We start from the raw sequence: 15,961 nt of genomic DNA on the forward strand, positions 1-15,961 counted from the left end.
GCGGAGCTAGGCAGCGATAGTCAGGCAGCATCGTCAAAGCCGACATCAGATGCAGACAACAACAGTGTCAGGTCGGGAGGGAGCCGCGTTTGTGTTCTCCGATGGTGATGGATGTCGTGTAAAAGGTGGAAACAACAGCGCCCCGCCGCAGTATACCTCCAAGTTTCATCCCCATGAAGGAGCTCCGTCCCGGCTGAGTTTGGGAGATGGGAGTACTCAACATTGCAGACCAGGTACGCCGTCGAGGGGTGCCGTCTATTTGCTGGGATGCTCTTCTGCGCAACATCACGGTGTTCGCGCAAAAGACCACTTGTTATTAATCTTTAATTAACCAGCGTCACATATTTTATTTGTAATAATGTCAGTGCCGTAGTTGTATCAAAGTTCAAACTTGCATTTATTTGCATTGAAGAAATGTCCCCGAAATGTCTCCAGAGCAGCTCTTTTAGCTCACGGCTAATCGGATCCTTTTGACTAGAGTAGACTAGGCTACTGGCGACACTCGGGCCCTGTGTAGGCCTTTATGTGGACTGCGTCTATTTGCTGGGTTACGAGTCCATTTCCATTAGCTGCAATATTCCATGTCAAGTCGGCCAACTGTAAAACATGCAATATAAAGGAAAGAAATTTCGCGATTTAAATGCGGTTTGATGTATTGATTAGCATCAGAAGCCTTTATTTTCATTGTATGGTGCAGATACAAGGAAGTTGGGGTGTAACACTAGAATCATTGTTACTATTATGTACTGTGTTACAGCCTCCTCTGGTCCAGGCCATCTTCAATCGTAATGCTGAAGAAGTCCAGCTATTATTGCACAAAAAGGAGGATGTCAATGCACTGGTAGGTTTGCAGAGCAATGGAGCTCATCTTTTTTTAACACATTCTAATAGTGAAGGGGATGGAACATGGTATTCTATTTTTTAATTGAACAGGACCAAGAGCGCCGTACGCCACTTCATGCTGCTGCCTGCATGGGTGATGTTCATATCATGGATCTCCTCATTGAATCAGGTCAGAAACCTGCCTTGCTGTTCATTCAAAACTAGGACATGTATTGGACATTTTCAGGGCTGTCCCAAATGATTATTTTTCTCCCGATTAATCTGCAGACTTTTTTTAAACGATTAGTTGACTAGTCTCACAATTTTTTAATGAACTTTTTCTACTTATCTTGCAATAAAATTTTTGTTACCAATTATTAATTCACAAAAACATTTTGGAACACTTACATTCTTTAATACTGTACAAATAAACACATAAATAACAATAATAAATCACAAATAAACAATGAGGTCAAATGCTGATGGCATTAATTAGTGAAAAGAATGGAATGTAAACTGATTCAGAACAAGTTTTTTTTAAAAAATCTTACTTTCTCTTTTTGTGGTATGTCTATATTGTTCTCAGCATTAGCGTGAGCACCAGCAGACTGGATAAATAAATGTCCCGTATCACTGGAGTGAAGTACGTGAAAAAAACTTAATGATGCACATTGATACAATGCTATGAAGGAGTAGTGGGGCAAAATAAATACATTTTAAAAAACAAGAACGATATTAAAGTCGTAATATTGCTGCGAGAAACACAAGTCGCATTATTACAAAGGGGTAATGTAGCTGTGAGGTGTTACGCACTTTACATACATGTACCTTAGCTGGGAGCTACGATGAAGCATTAGTATAAATTATTCTATTGATTATAATTTGATGTAGAGGAAGCAAAATAATAAGGATTTTCTTATTTGTAAAACAGATTCTAAAACAAGGTGATTTCAGTATTGTTGATTTTAATGGCGGCAACGCGCTACGTAAAGTAAGTAGCTTCTTATTCAGCTACATTAGCCCCCAATACTGTGTCGTACGACCCACATAAAGGCAATTTTATTTTAAAAATGTCATATGGACTTACGATCCGCCAGCTTGTTGTCGCCTGTCCTCCTCCAAAATTATACCTGGGTGATGGAGCTTCAGATGTTCATTCACAGCCGACATGCTGTCGTGGTATGTAAGCTTGGCATTGAAGAGACTGCACACGACAGTGTACCCTCCCTTGTTTAGTTGAAAAAGGTCCATGCTTTGGTCACTCTGGTGCGCTTTTTTGGCTTTGTGCCGCTTTCCCTGCTTGAATCCCGAGCGTCGGCCATTCTCAACTTTCCACACATATATTTTTTTAACCGTCGACGGGATTGAGTGCTCGTCGACGCATTCACGTCATTGATGAAGTCGACTACGTCGTCTAGTCAGGGCAGCTCTAGTGTACATATATGTTTCTTTTATGAGTAGGGTTGGGCATCGAGCATCGATGGGAACCGGTTCTAACACTCCGATGCTCCCAGAATCATTCGAATTTTAAAATTTCGATTCCTTGTTTCGATGCCCAGAACGCCGAGCAGAAAAAAATTGCTTGAGTTCAAAGCTTGATATTTTTATACAAGATAAAATTAGCCCTGTGAGAAGTTCATTTAATTTAAAAAAGCGTCGAGACGTTAAGACTTTAATAGAAAGTATGCAATTTTTTTTTACCCTGCCTATTTAAAAGAATCTGAATCGTTCGGAACCGAAATCGAAATGTGGAATCGAAACTGGAATCATTCAATTTGAAACGATGCCAAACCCTATGATGAGGCAGCACATTACTGACGTACACTATCTAGGTGAGAGTTGTGGTTGTCAGTTTTTGTTTTTAAAGTGCGTTTGTGTTGTTTTTTTTGGGGGGGGGGGGTGATTTGTTGAAAAGTCCAGCGTGTCTGTGTTTAAATTTTTCTTGCCTACTTTCTCAGTTACATAATGACTAGAACTATTGCCATTTGGCAGATAATTATGTACATTGGGATGGTTGTCTGCATATGTTGTATGTGTCCTATTGTTGAGTGGAAACTCGTCCAGCTGCAATAGGTTTGACAAAAATTGAAGAAAAATAATGAATGTTTTTTTAAAAATACATATACATTATTAGGCACTCAGTTTTGATGTTTAAATTACTTGACAGATTCTGCTAAAAACCTGGAAATTAATCCTTTACTTGCACACCTAAGCATTTTATTGCAGCAGAAAAAACTGTGACCCCCTGGTCTTATCAGTAAACCATGTTTTAGGCTTCCTCTTGAGTATATTCTTTTCTTTTGAACCACGACTTGACAAATCCTATTTGGCTTCAATATAACCTCTTTGTACCCTTAGGTGCCAATGTGAACGCTAAAGACCATGTATGGCTCACCCCCTTGCACAGGGCGGCTGCGTCCAGGAACGAAGTAAGCAAGATGCTTTGTGTTTGTTTTTTTGTCTTACCAAGGACCCTTACCTATTCACACTTCTTAGAATAGTTTATTAGACCCACGATTTACGCTACAGCTGCTGCATTATTTGTAATTCCTAAAAATGATAGGGGTTTTTTTTGTATGATCTGGTTAATAAACCTGTATGTAGAGCTTTTCCTATCCTCAATACCTGCATTTCTATGTTGCTGATATCTATAAACGTTTAAAAATAAAACCAAAATAAATTGCATCATGGGTAGTTTTCTTCACAATAAGAGGGGGGAGGTAATAGATAATTGTCTTAACGTTCGGATATTATTTTGGTTGCTTTAGCCAGATGACGCATGGTGTAAGTTATTTACAGTTTTCACTCTTAAATGTCTGTAAATGATCCTGCTGCAGTTATTTATTGTATGTTGTAAAACCACAAAATAGTCTAAAATCCTTTTGTCTCCACAGAGGGCCGTGGGTTTGCTGCTGAGGCGCGGAGCCGAGGCCAACGCCCGAGACAAGTTCTGGCAGACGGCGCTACATGTGGCTGCAGCCAACCGAGCCACGCGCTGCGCCGAGGCTTTGCTGAGCCAGCTGAGCAACCTGAACATGGCGGATCGCACCGGCAGAACTGCACTGCACCACGCCGCTCAGAGTGGGTTCCAGGAGGTGAGGCATGCACACCAGGCACTCTTCACACAAATCAATCCTCACAGTAAAAAGATAAATGGGGAATCTCTGCTAGATGGTGAAGCTGCTGTTGAACAAGGGAGCCAACTTGAGTGCCATCGATAAGAAGGAACGACAGCCCATCCACTCTGCTGCTTACTTGGGTAATACACAAAAATAGTGGATATTGTGCAAGATTGTCGGAAAAAAACACGCTTTTGTATTATTTGTGAAAAAGAATTATACACTGGGCATTATCAGGATTTCAGTGTATAGGAGAAGTCAAGTTTCTTCCCCTTTACAAATTGTGCCTTTGTGAAAGCAAAGTGCACGTAGTGGTACATACAGTATATACCAATTTTTTTACTTCTATATCTGAATTTTTTGAATAACGTATTTTTCGGACTATGAGTCACACCTGTACAGTGGGGAGAACAAGTATTTGATACACTGCCAATGGGTTTTCCCATTGGCAGTGTATCAAATACTTGTTTTCCCCCACTGTATATAAAGTCACACAAGCCAAAACGTGAACAATGAAGGGGAAAAAAGTTAATAAGTTTTAAGTATAAGTATTTTATTTGATCAGAGACCTGAACGAAAACATACATTGTAATAATAACTATCAAGTGAAGAACAATAGACTAAATAACATCTATTAATGTAGCATACAGTATGAAGAGTTTTTCAGGTAAATATAGGCGAAATGACTCTGCATAGCAGTTTCTTGAAGAAACGCTTGATCTCACTCCAAATCATTACCGAGTTCATTTATGTCCCTTAGTAGCACTTTTGAACAATGTCACCAACTCAGAAAGTGAAGGGCACTCCTAGTGCGCCCTCCTCGTGGCTGTCAGTGTGGAAAAAAACATGAAGCCTCTAAGTATGCATAAGTAGCCAACATAGGCAAACAGTGGTAAAAAGTGCAATTTACATGTACATAGGCCATGTGGAGGTTGTGAAGCTGCTGGTGTCCCGCGGCGCAGACAAAAGCAGCAAGGACAAGCAGGGCTACACAGCACTTCATGCCGCAGCTGCAAGTGGTCACATCGACATTGTAAAATACCTGCTGAGGATGGGGACCGAGGTAATGAGTTTTACAATGTTATTTTAGATTTCTCATTTCAATTTGTTTGAAAAAAATATGGCTGGCATCTTGTGCAAATTTTGCATCCTCAGATTGATGAGCCCAACGGATTTGGGAACACAGCGCTCCACATGGCTTGCTACATGGGCCAGGAAGCAGTGGCCACCGAGCTGGTTAACCATGGTGCCAACGTGAACCAACCCAACAGGTGTGGCTACACACCTTTGCACCTGGCTGCTGTTTCCACCAATGGCGCCCTTTGTCTGGAGTTGCTGGTCAACAATGGGGCAGATGTCAACCAGCAAGTCAGTATTGTTTTTTTTTTCCCCGTCATAGTTTATGTTCATATTAATGGGACATGTTTACAAATTCTGTGTCTCTGACTTGTTCTATCAAAAACCATCAAGAATGAAAAATGACATCACGATTAATATTGCATGTCACAATGTGATTTTGGGGAGGGGATTCTGTCTCAGAAGCTTGGGCAGATAAAAAAGCAAGCGGCTCCTGTTGCCGACTTGAATTTCGCAACCTTTTTTTTTTTTTTTAAACCCCTCTTGCAAGTTTTCATTCTGCTTAGATTCCTTACCAGAGCTGGGAATCTTTGGGCACCTAAAACGATTTGATTACGATTACGATTCAGGGGCTCCGATTCGATTCTAAAACGATTATTGATGCACCCCCCTCCTTTTTTTTTTTTTTTTTTTTTTTTAAATGTTTTGTACATTAGTTCCAAAATTGTTCAAAAATACTCTCAGGCTAAACCAAACTACTATTTCAGAATCAAGTTAACATATAGCAGTAAAAAAATATACAAAAATAACAGTAAATAAAAAACTCCAGTCCCCATTCTGTTTCAGCAGCTTTAAACTACATTCAATTAATTTAATGTTGTGAATCAACAGTTAAAGTTGTTAAAATTGCTCCCGTTATTCCATAATTTCCCTTTTGTCTACTTTCGACATGTTAAAGTTTTAAAACTATTTTAAAGATAGATTCAAGTCAATATTTTACCGATTTAGGAGTATTTTAGATAAAAAGTTAATTAGGTTTGCTTGGAAGGTGCGCTACAACAGCCTTGCAGGGAAGTGTACTGCTTTAAGATGGCGGTCGTTTACTAACGCCCACATCTAGCTTTTTGTAGATGTGCTGCTAACGCTACTGAATCTATAATGCATCTAGTCCTATATGAATGATTTCTACCGTAACATTATGTGGATGTACTTTGTAGCAGCTTTTCGGCAGCAGTCAGGTATGTTGTTGTGTTTTTTTTTTTAATCTCGTGGCATGAGTTGAGCTAGAGCCGTGAGTTGAGCATTGGCATTACCCGAGGGGCCGGGTAATGAGAAGCATGATGTTTAGCTACTCTCGCTCCGTTCCTCATTGTCCTGAAGACCGCACGGCGCGCTGAGTGTGTTGTACTTCCGCTTTACTTGGCGTATTTCAATAATCGGAATTTGGATGTTTGTGAATCGTTCTCGAATCTTCCACGGCCGAATCGCGAATAATCTAAGAATCGGAAATTTTGCACACCTCTATTCCTTACTACAAATGTTGATCTGCATTACTGGTGCACGATAATTGTTGGTCCGATTATTATCAGTCCGATAATAGCAATTATGACGTCATCCCGATAAATCCAATAACATTTATAATAGGACCGATAATATGTACTGTTCTGGCTTTGCAGTTTACACAATAGTGTGGGAAATCAGTTGACCATTTGCGGGGCATTGCTCCCACCTGCTGGTCAGAATAATTCAATGCACCTATTTTTTGTAACAGTAGTTTGGTTCAATCACTTACACATTGCGGAGTCTAGCAGTAGCATTGACTGTCGTGAATGCTTTCTGTTACGTTTCCGCCTCGGAAATATGTGTAAGTATTTTATGTTTACTATTTCATATGGATGTTCAAAATATGTTTATTTCTGTGGTGAAGGGTCATATTTACAGAACTTCATAAGTTGTGTTATAGAAGCCAGCCAATGCTTTAGCTCAAGCTAGTGTGCTATGCTATACATATAATAGTTGTGTATATAAGTGTATTGTGCAGTTTGTTTTACATTGAGTATTGAATATATGTGATTTTCTGTTTTACTTACACAATATTAAGACGAGTGTCTTCCCATAAAAGCAAGAAAAGAACAAGCCTTGTGGTTTATGGAAGTGCATTCATTCTTAGCTGGCTGTCGGGCAGTGCAGAAGTGAAACGCGCTGTTTTGTTCATGTCATTATGAAAAATCTGATGAGATCAAAGGCAAATCTATGTTGAATTCGCCACTATTTTTTTTTAAACCTCCAGGTGTTCAAAAACTCAGGTTATACATTTAAAAGATTATGTATTTATTATCAGTTATCGATATCGGTATCGGCTTTGAGGAGCAGGAAGTTATCGGTATCGGTTTCAAATAATGGATATCGTGCACCCCTAATCTGCATATTAGACAAATTCAAAGTTGAGCAAAATATAGATCAGGTCCTCAAGACACATTTTGGACAGGATTAAATAACTGATGATTTACCTTGTTTTGAATTTAGACTTTATGGGTAGAGAGTTATTCCATGACAGCGATAGAAACCAACTATGCATTGAGAGTGAGAGGGGAATTAGTCACAAGAGAGTCTCAAAGGGCTTTACCAGACCACATTTAAAATACAAAAAAAAAGATCTGCAACTACCCTTGACTTAACCCTCCCAACATTAAAAAAAAAAAAACTCATAAAGCCATCTAAGGGGGGAAACTTGAGAAGGGCTCACAGATTCGAGGATAACCAGGCTGCAATAGATTTACAGTGTATCTGGAAAGAAGAAAATCTGATTACAGGTTCTTAATGATAATCACCCTAAGCCTTTGATTCTGACACACTACCAAGTATAATTGTAACAAAAACTATAGTAGGAAATGTCCCATGGGTAGAAGAGCAATTTTTTTTATTGTGCACAAGGCCTGGGCGATATATTGACTTAGTGAATTAATTTGAATTGTTTTGGCAATGGATTTAAAAGTAATAATTAAGTCAAGTTTTTCACCTCAATGAAATGGGCAGTATGCACAAAAGAGTTTTTTTCCCCCTTCGCACATAGCCCACACAAGTGATTGTTTTATTAGTTTATTGTTTTATTACTTTATTGCTCAAGTCAAGAATGCATGCACACTAGAGCAGCATCAGGATCAAAGTGCACCTTAATGCTACAGTAAAGAAAATTAGCAGGAAAAGAAGTGATCATAAGATGATTTTTTTTTTTTTTTTTTTTTTTTTTTGTGAAAAAAAAGGTCATTTTATTTTATTTTATTTTTCTTTAAGCCCATTCCGCCAAGCCAGCCTTACTGTTCTCTAGTCAATATATATAAAACATCTGACTGTTCGCCTCTTAAAACAAAAATCACAAAATGGGCTTGTTGAATGAATACTTGTCTGACTGAACCTAAACTGAAACTGGGTTTTGTTATTTATTTTTGTTTCCATGACATATTAAATGAAGTGCCCTTTTTTCTGACTTTCTTTCAGTGTCTTGCAGCTCTTGAATTTAGTTGGGTTTTCGTCTCTGAAATGAAAATTCTTTTTATCCCCTGCAACAGAGCAAAGAAGGGAAGAGTCCCCTGCACATGGCAGCCATTCATGGACGCTTCACACGCTCTCAGATCCTCATCCAGAATGGTAATTACCGTTTTGCTATTCATTATTAAAACTTTTTTTTTTTAATTTAAAGGTTATTTTCCATCGCGTCATCAAATAGGTAAGTGTATGTGTTGTATTGGCATCAAAGAAATCAAATATTTTATGTTCTGAAATCTTTGTGTAAAACATCAATTTTCCCAAAGTCATTAAACACAAATGCAGGTCACTCAAAGACAGCTAAATCCCCATTTGGATCAGTACTTAATTGCTTCATTTCTTAGATGCATACCTCCTATATGTCAGGATTTTGGTCTGTAACACTACATGTAATATTGATTAAAAATGTAAAGAAATCTAACAATTTTACCAACAGTAGGGGGAATATTATTCAGCAATTGTTTAACTTGGTCCTCCTTGTGTCTCGTTAGGTGGCGAAATTGATTGTGTGGATAGATATGGCAATACTCCTCTCCATGTTGCTGCTAAGTTCGGCCACGAACTGCTGATCAGCACTCTGATGACCAATGGAGCAGACACGGCAAGGTAGCAAAGACCCCATTTAATCCAACGCATAGTATTTTGTTCAAAGGTAAAATAAAAATTCAGCTGCTAAAGTGTGATTGAGGCGTGCATATAATACTCAAGGGTGTATTACCAGACATTACGGTATGTAGTTGCCAAAGGACAGAAACAATATTTTACAATGGCTGATTTTCTTTTCTCGTGCGCTTTTCCAGACGTGGGATCCATGGAATGTTCCCCTTGCACTTAGCAGTGCTTTACGGGTTTTCGGACTGTTGTCGCAAGTTACTGTCCTCAGGTTTGTGACGGAAAAGCAAACTCATGCAGTTAAACCACTGTTTTGGTGCATGCTCAGTCTAATTATCAATCCACTCTTTTCACAGGTCAGCTGTACAGCATCGTCTCCTCCATGAGTAAGGAGCACGTGCTGTCGGCAGGGTTTGACATTAACACTCCTGACAACTTTGGGAGGACCTGTCTCCACGCTGCTGCCTCTGGAGGGTAAGAAAGTAATGTCTAAACATAGGTTCAGCACCAGGAGAAGGCTGAAGGTCTTCCTATCGTTGTTTTCTCTCTCAATGATATCATCACATTCTCTATGCATGAGGTGCAAATGGTTTTTCTACTTTGATCTGTGTTCCTGCAAATAAACACATCCTGGACAAAACAGACCCCTGACCTTTACGAGCTAGTGCATCCCCTTGACTTGACAACCTTCCTCAACAATTGGAATGTTCAGTGACTAATAAAATTTAACTATCTCTGATTTCACTGGCCATTCTGTCCATGCAAGTTTAACTGCAGTAATGTATATTGTAGGGATGTCCTGATCGCATGTTTTTGCACGCGAGTATGAGTCGCCTGATCTTCTCTAAATCTAATACTTCACCAATAGATGCAGGAGGTGGATATTTTTTATACAGTGGTATCTCTACTTACTATTATTGTTGTATAGATATGGAAATAAATATTGAAATGGAAGCATTGTAATAACACTTTTAATTATTTATTCAATTGTGTATGTATATATTTTTGCACTTTTGGTCCTCCATAGTTTTTACTTGATTTACTTTGGTTTTTGTTGGATTTTTGCGTGTGTGAAAAGAATACTTACATATTCTCCATTTTTTTTTTTTTTTTTTTTTTTTTTTTTTTTTTGGGGTCCAGAAATGTTGAATGTCTGAACTTGCTCTTAAGCAGTGGCACGGACTTGAACAGGAGGGACCTAATGGGAAGGTGAGCGATATGTTTATCATTTCTATGCAACTGTATTGTGTCCTACCTGACAAACAGGAGCACATCAAACATTTTTTGTTCTCTTTATCCTAGGACACCATTGCACTATGCGGCTGCTAATGGGAGGTACCAGTGCACTGTGACCCTGGTGAGCGCTGGGGCTGAGATCAACGAGCCTGACCAAACGGGCTGTACCCCTCTGCACTACTCTGCAGCCTCACAAGCTTTCAGCAGGTGAGAAACAACTATTGGCAGAACAAATGAGGACTAATCAAGTTTTCAGTTTATGTAAGGTAGGCGTTTTGGAAATTGTGGAAATTTAAAGGTGTGATGGTGATATTTTACTTATGTAATTGGTTAGACTGGTTCGATTTTTCTACAGAAGCAAATGTTGTTTAATATTGTATTTTCAGGGGTGATGGTAATTTTTATGGGAATCATCAGCATGATGAAGAAGAGGTGAAGGAGTCATACTTGTGAGTTTTTCCTGCTGTTCCACTACATCTTTGTTTGGTTGGTCACGTGATTACTGTACATAAATGTATTTCTACTGTCAATGAAAAGCTGCTTGGAGCATCTTCTGGACAATGGTGCCGATCCTTCGATGGTTAACGCTAAAGGTTACAGCGCCGTTCACTATGCAGCTTATCATGGAAACACACAGAACCTAGAGCTGGTATGTGTATTTTTTTGTTCAAAAACAAAATGTCTGATGTACTGTATATGTATTGTTTGAAAAGCCACACAAATTTCAGATACATTTGCAGTAGGAATCGACATAGTCTTCACAGCGACTTACAAATGTTTCAGATACAGTACCGCAAAGGCGGCAGGCTCAGCCCCTTCAGACCTAAGCATTCTGCTGAAGGACTTGACGCGTTCGCATCTCTAAACCAATACATACACTGAATTTTGTTGCTATTGCCACTTCTGTGAGATGATTGGATGAAACTTTATCCATCGAAATCACTCCCTCTTTGCTATTTTGGCTCTTTGAAAATGGCTGACCAAACACAACTTCAGAAAGGATAACCTAGAGTGCCCATTTTGCATTAAAACTACATTAACATGAAAAATAATCAATAAAAGCATTAAATATTCCCGACCAAAAAATTGCACTTTGTTCTGGTGTTTGAGTAAAAATCCATGCAGATTTTTGTTTTTTTTTTGGCCCAGCAAAAAAATGCCGGTCTGAAGGGGTTAAGATTGCAATTGTGATTAAAATCCAACCAATCTAGTGAAACTCTTAAGATAACATTTTTCACAGTTTAAGCTTGTACAGCCGCTGCCGCTTTTTAATGCAGGAAAAACATTACATGTTCACAATACAGCTCTTATGATTGTTAAGATAGAGTCATTTGTTTTGATTGTCAGTGTTTTAATAAATGTTGCTTGGCACACAAGATTTACACAAGTGTGTGTTGGTGTTTTTAGCTGTTAGAGATGTCTTTTAATGCACTTGGGGACATAGAGAGCAGTATTCCTGTCAGTCCACTGCATCTCGCTGTGAGTATCAACATTCCTTCCACTTTGACTCATGACTTTGAGAGATAGAATGAAAGCAAAATGCCTGTCCTCCTTGTCAACTGCTTTGCCTGCAGGCTGACAGAGGCCACTGGCAGGCATTGCGTGTACTGACCGAGACTGCTGCCTATGTGGATATGCAAGATGCCGCTGGCCGCTCTGTGCTCTACCTGGCTGCCCAGAAAGGCTACGCCCGATGTGTGGAGGTGCTCTTGGCTCAGGGGGCTTCGTGTCTTCTTAACGACAACCGCCTCATTTGGACCCCAATTCATGTTGCAGGTATGATAGTTTATGTTGCATTTCGATAAATTCTGGAGTCAAAAGTTAAATTGCATTTAATTTTGCCAGAATGCCAGCCAAATGGTCACTGCTAGACCTATAAAGTCTGCATTAAGCCAAAAAGTACGAGCTTGGGATTTGTTATGTGAGCTGACCTTTTGCATTCATGGTGCAAAAATTAAATGAACAATAAACTATTACAAACCTCATTCACTGTACTGAAGCTGTGTGCCTTCATTGTTATTTTGAGCCAGAAGTACAGTGTGAGCTATAAGTGATATGGCAGTGTCTTATTGGCACTTCGCACTCGCACTTAATCCAAAAAAACGATGTTTGCACTATTTTGATTTCAACAATGAATATAGTGGTACAATATAGGCATTTTTTTCATAACTTCAGTTGAAGTTCTCTTTTTTTTCACAGAACGCTTATTGAAGTTGTATGTTACATTTATCATTATTTAGTATCCAATGTGGCATCACAATACAATTAACCATAATATGTTAAATCCACCACCGCATATATCGATTTGTTATGGATATCGGATTTTTGGAGTTGGACAATATTGGAATATCAGTTATCGGTTAAAAATTTATTATTAGACAATTCACAATTTGTGTGGTTGAAACTATCTGCAGTTGGGCATGGGCACTAAATTAGTTTAAAGTGGCATGAAAAAGCATTAAATGAGATTATTAGAGTATTTGTCGTTTTTTATTTTTGGAAAAACTTCATAACGTACCACCACGTACCGAAACGGTTCAATACAAATGCATGTACCGTTACACCCTTAGTTGATTTACAACATTAAATGACTTCCAAACATAGAAAAGCTTACGATCTAGTTATAGCAATATCTGCAATACCCCTGTGTCTAGTTAAGTTTAGTGTAAAGAATTGGACTACAGCCATTGTCCCAAAAAACCCTTTGAACTTCAGATAGTGTGACCTATGTTTTTTGTTTTGGGTTATTATTTTTTTTGGGGGGTTTTTTGAATGAAAAAAAAAAAACATGAAAAGTAACACCAGTTACTTTGCCAAGTAACTAATCTTACATTCAGGTAACTGAGTTACTAACCCAATTATTTTCTGGGAGAATTAATTTGTAACTAATTAATTACTTTTTTAAAGTAAGATTAACAACACTGATCATAACCCAGAATAAAATAACAATCAAAAGGTTTGTAGAGTGATTTATTGTTGTCATCTGACACAGTTCATTTGTAGGTTTAGTGGTTCATTCTCAATAAAATGTTTTACATTTCTACAGCTGCTCACGGATATTCAGACTGTCTGCACAAGATGATTGAATGTGGGGAGGAAGGAGACCTCACCAATGTGGCGGACAAGTTTGGCCAGTGAGTGCTTCTGTGTGTCATTCTGAACAACTGATTCACGCTTCCTTGTACTTGATTAAACATCTTCCGTTTTCGTCACTCCATTGCCGTGCAGGACACCTTTGATGCTTGCTGTTCTCGGGGGTCACACTGATTGTGTCCGATTCTTGTTGGCGAAAGAGGCTGTACCAGATGCTAAGGATAAAAGAGGCAGCACAGCTTTGCACAGAGGGGTAAGTCAAAACATATGGATTTGAGTGCCATAAAACTAAAGTAAAATTTGGATTCTTAGGCTACGTCTACACTAGGACAGATCATTTTCTCCAGGGTATTTTATTGACTATTTTTCTACCTGTCCACACTTCGTTTAAAGTGCGTTTAAGGCCCCGCAGCTTTTGCAAGGTACGCCTGCATTTGCGCAAACTACGCATGCGTAGAAAGGAGAAGTCTAATGTGTTACGTCATCTCCCGCGCGGTTAACCTCTCAACCGGCAACTCATTACTTGTCCGTTGCAAATTTAGAAATTACAACACATTCTAGACTGTCATTATTTTGTGATCGCTGTTTTTTTTTCCGTGATCGCAATTGAACGCATCATGCAGGAGTGCGAGTGAAGGGAGAGCACGCTCGGCTTTTCGCACTACAAACAGCGACGGCGTGACGTCCCTTTCTGAGTATCGGAATGTTGTACGGAGACAGCAGTCCGTATTGGGCGGCGCTTAGGCGGTGAGTTACATTACCCGCCTACATTATCATTATCCGTGTAACAACTAATCCGGATAATAGGCATACTAGTGTAGATAACATGCCGTATAGTCCAACTAATTACACGTTTAAGGCCATTATCCGGCCTAGTGCAGACGTAGCCTAAGCCACAATTTACTTTGTACTGTTTTATCTAGGGCTGACCCAAATGACTAATTTCCTCCCGATGAGTAAGCCGACTATTTTTACGATTAGTCGACTAATCTAATAATTTTTTTTTTTTTTACTACTGTAACAATGATTTTTTTGTTCAAGCTTATTAATTCACTAAAAACATTTTGGAACACCTAAATTCTTTATTAACGTATAAATAAATAACATAAATACCAATAATAAATCACAAACAATGAGGTCAAATGCTGCTGGCATTAACTAGAGCAAAAAAATGTAAACGGAAACACTGACTTCACCTCTTTAACAGGAGTCAAAACAATTCTTACTTTTTTTGTGGTATGCCATTGTCTATATATTTCTAAATGTTAAAATGAATTGCAATGTCCCGGACAACCATTTTCAGAATACTTTGTGTGAGTTCCGATGCTTTTTTCTGGTGTGCATTCCGCATTTTTGGGGATGGGAAAAACTGTTCAACTTTTGTTTGTTTTAACCTGAAAATAAATAAAGTAGAGGGCACACTGAAATATTACCACACTTATTTTGAATGAAAGGCACACATACCCACAGTACCAAAAAATAAATATATAGTATTAATTTTATAGTATACTACAAAATGTAAAACTTTATAATATTAAATAACTAACATCAGTGCAGTCATGGATTACAGTAAGCAGGCCAGTGGTGTTTCCATATATATTTTTATTATATTAGGTATATACAGGATATATGTATATATTTTCCCCAAGTGGGAGCTTCCATGATCCTAATAAATTTAACAATAATTTAAAAAATATATATAATTAATTATTTTACTAAATAAATTGATACGACGCACATAAAGGCAAGTGCCATTTAAAAAATCGTTAGAAAGTTGTATGGACTTACAATCCGCTAGCTTGTTGTTTCTTGTTGTCTTCAAAAATTACACTTGGGTGACGGCGCTTCAAGTGTTCGTTCATAGCCGACGTGCTAACGTGGTATGCGAGCTCAGCTTAGCAAAGAGTACACAAAGTGGCACCCTCCATATTTTCCTTGAAATAATTCCAGGCTCTGGCTATTCTGGTCCGCTTTTTTGGCTTTATGCCGCTTTCACGTGTTACCAACTCTGCCCTTTTTGGAAATTGGCGGTGTTTTTAACTCCTCACCGGCGATTCACTTGGCTCGTTGTCGTCGGTTCGTCTGGGTTCGTCCGATTTCCTCCTCAGGAAGGCGGCGGCGTGCATAAAAACACCGAGAGGCGTCGGATGGCTCTTTAAGGATACTTTTATTGACCAAAACAAAAACGTGAGGGATGAAGCCAGTCAACTCTTCGCTACCCGCGCACTTTTCCAACTCACCGATCTCGCTCCCCCTCTCTCGCTCGCTCGCCCACTTTCTTCCTCTTAGCTCAATCTGACAACGCCGGTCACATTGAAATAACAGCGGCACCCTTGGGGGTGCCAGTAACAACCGCTTGTATCGTGAGCGCCCGCCATTCTAAACTTTATCCGCATGTATTTGTTGTTTTTTTAACCCGTCATTGCCCGTCGACGCATTTACGTCATCGATGACGT

At 39.0% G+C, this 15,961-nt stretch overlaps 1 protein-coding gene across 4 annotated transcripts in view; it reads left to right on the top strand.

The window, feature by feature from the left end:
- Nucleotides 1–15,961, top strand: part of LOC130910092 (serine/threonine-protein phosphatase 6 regulatory ankyrin repeat subunit C-like) — a 37,539-nt gene continuing 21,578 nt past the window's right edge. For 2 of the 4 annotated variants that reach the window (XM_057827125.1, XM_057827127.1), the window contains exons 1-20: nucleotides 1–233; nucleotides 758–841; nucleotides 934–1,012; nucleotides 3,181–3,251; nucleotides 3,717–3,917; nucleotides 3,994–4,081; nucleotides 4,862–5,004; nucleotides 5,097–5,309; nucleotides 8,588–8,666; nucleotides 9,056–9,170; nucleotides 9,365–9,447; nucleotides 9,533–9,650; nucleotides 10,317–10,385; nucleotides 10,479–10,619; nucleotides 10,799–10,861; nucleotides 10,950–11,061; nucleotides 11,820–11,891; nucleotides 11,987–12,188; nucleotides 13,459–13,546; nucleotides 13,641–13,758. In XM_057827125.1, coding sequence (XP_057683108.1) covers nucleotides 207–233; nucleotides 758–841; nucleotides 934–1,012; nucleotides 3,181–3,251; nucleotides 3,717–3,917; nucleotides 3,994–4,081; nucleotides 4,862–5,004; nucleotides 5,097–5,309; nucleotides 8,588–8,666; nucleotides 9,056–9,170; nucleotides 9,365–9,447; nucleotides 9,533–9,650; nucleotides 10,317–10,385; nucleotides 10,479–10,619; nucleotides 10,799–10,861; nucleotides 10,950–11,061; nucleotides 11,820–11,891; nucleotides 11,987–12,188; nucleotides 13,459–13,546; nucleotides 13,641–13,758 — 2,166 coding nt within the window. In that variant the 5' untranslated portion in view covers nucleotides 1–206. Of the gene's footprint in view, nucleotides 234–757; nucleotides 842–933; nucleotides 1,013–3,180; nucleotides 3,252–3,716; nucleotides 3,918–3,993; nucleotides 4,082–4,861; nucleotides 5,005–5,096; nucleotides 5,310–8,587; nucleotides 8,667–9,055; nucleotides 9,175–9,364; nucleotides 9,448–9,532; nucleotides 9,651–10,316; nucleotides 10,386–10,478; nucleotides 10,620–10,798; nucleotides 10,862–10,949; nucleotides 11,062–11,819; nucleotides 11,892–11,986; nucleotides 12,189–13,458; nucleotides 13,547–13,640; nucleotides 13,759–15,961 lie in introns of those variants that run through there. The other 2 variants (XM_057827126.1, XM_057827128.1) reach the window with 2 other exon arrangements.

Source organism: Corythoichthys intestinalis, chromosome 2 (genome assembly GCF_030265065.1).
Source record: "Corythoichthys intestinalis isolate RoL2023-P3 chromosome 2, ASM3026506v1, whole genome shotgun sequence".
NCBI lineage: Eukaryota > Metazoa > Chordata > Actinopteri > Syngnathiformes > Syngnathidae > Corythoichthys > Corythoichthys intestinalis.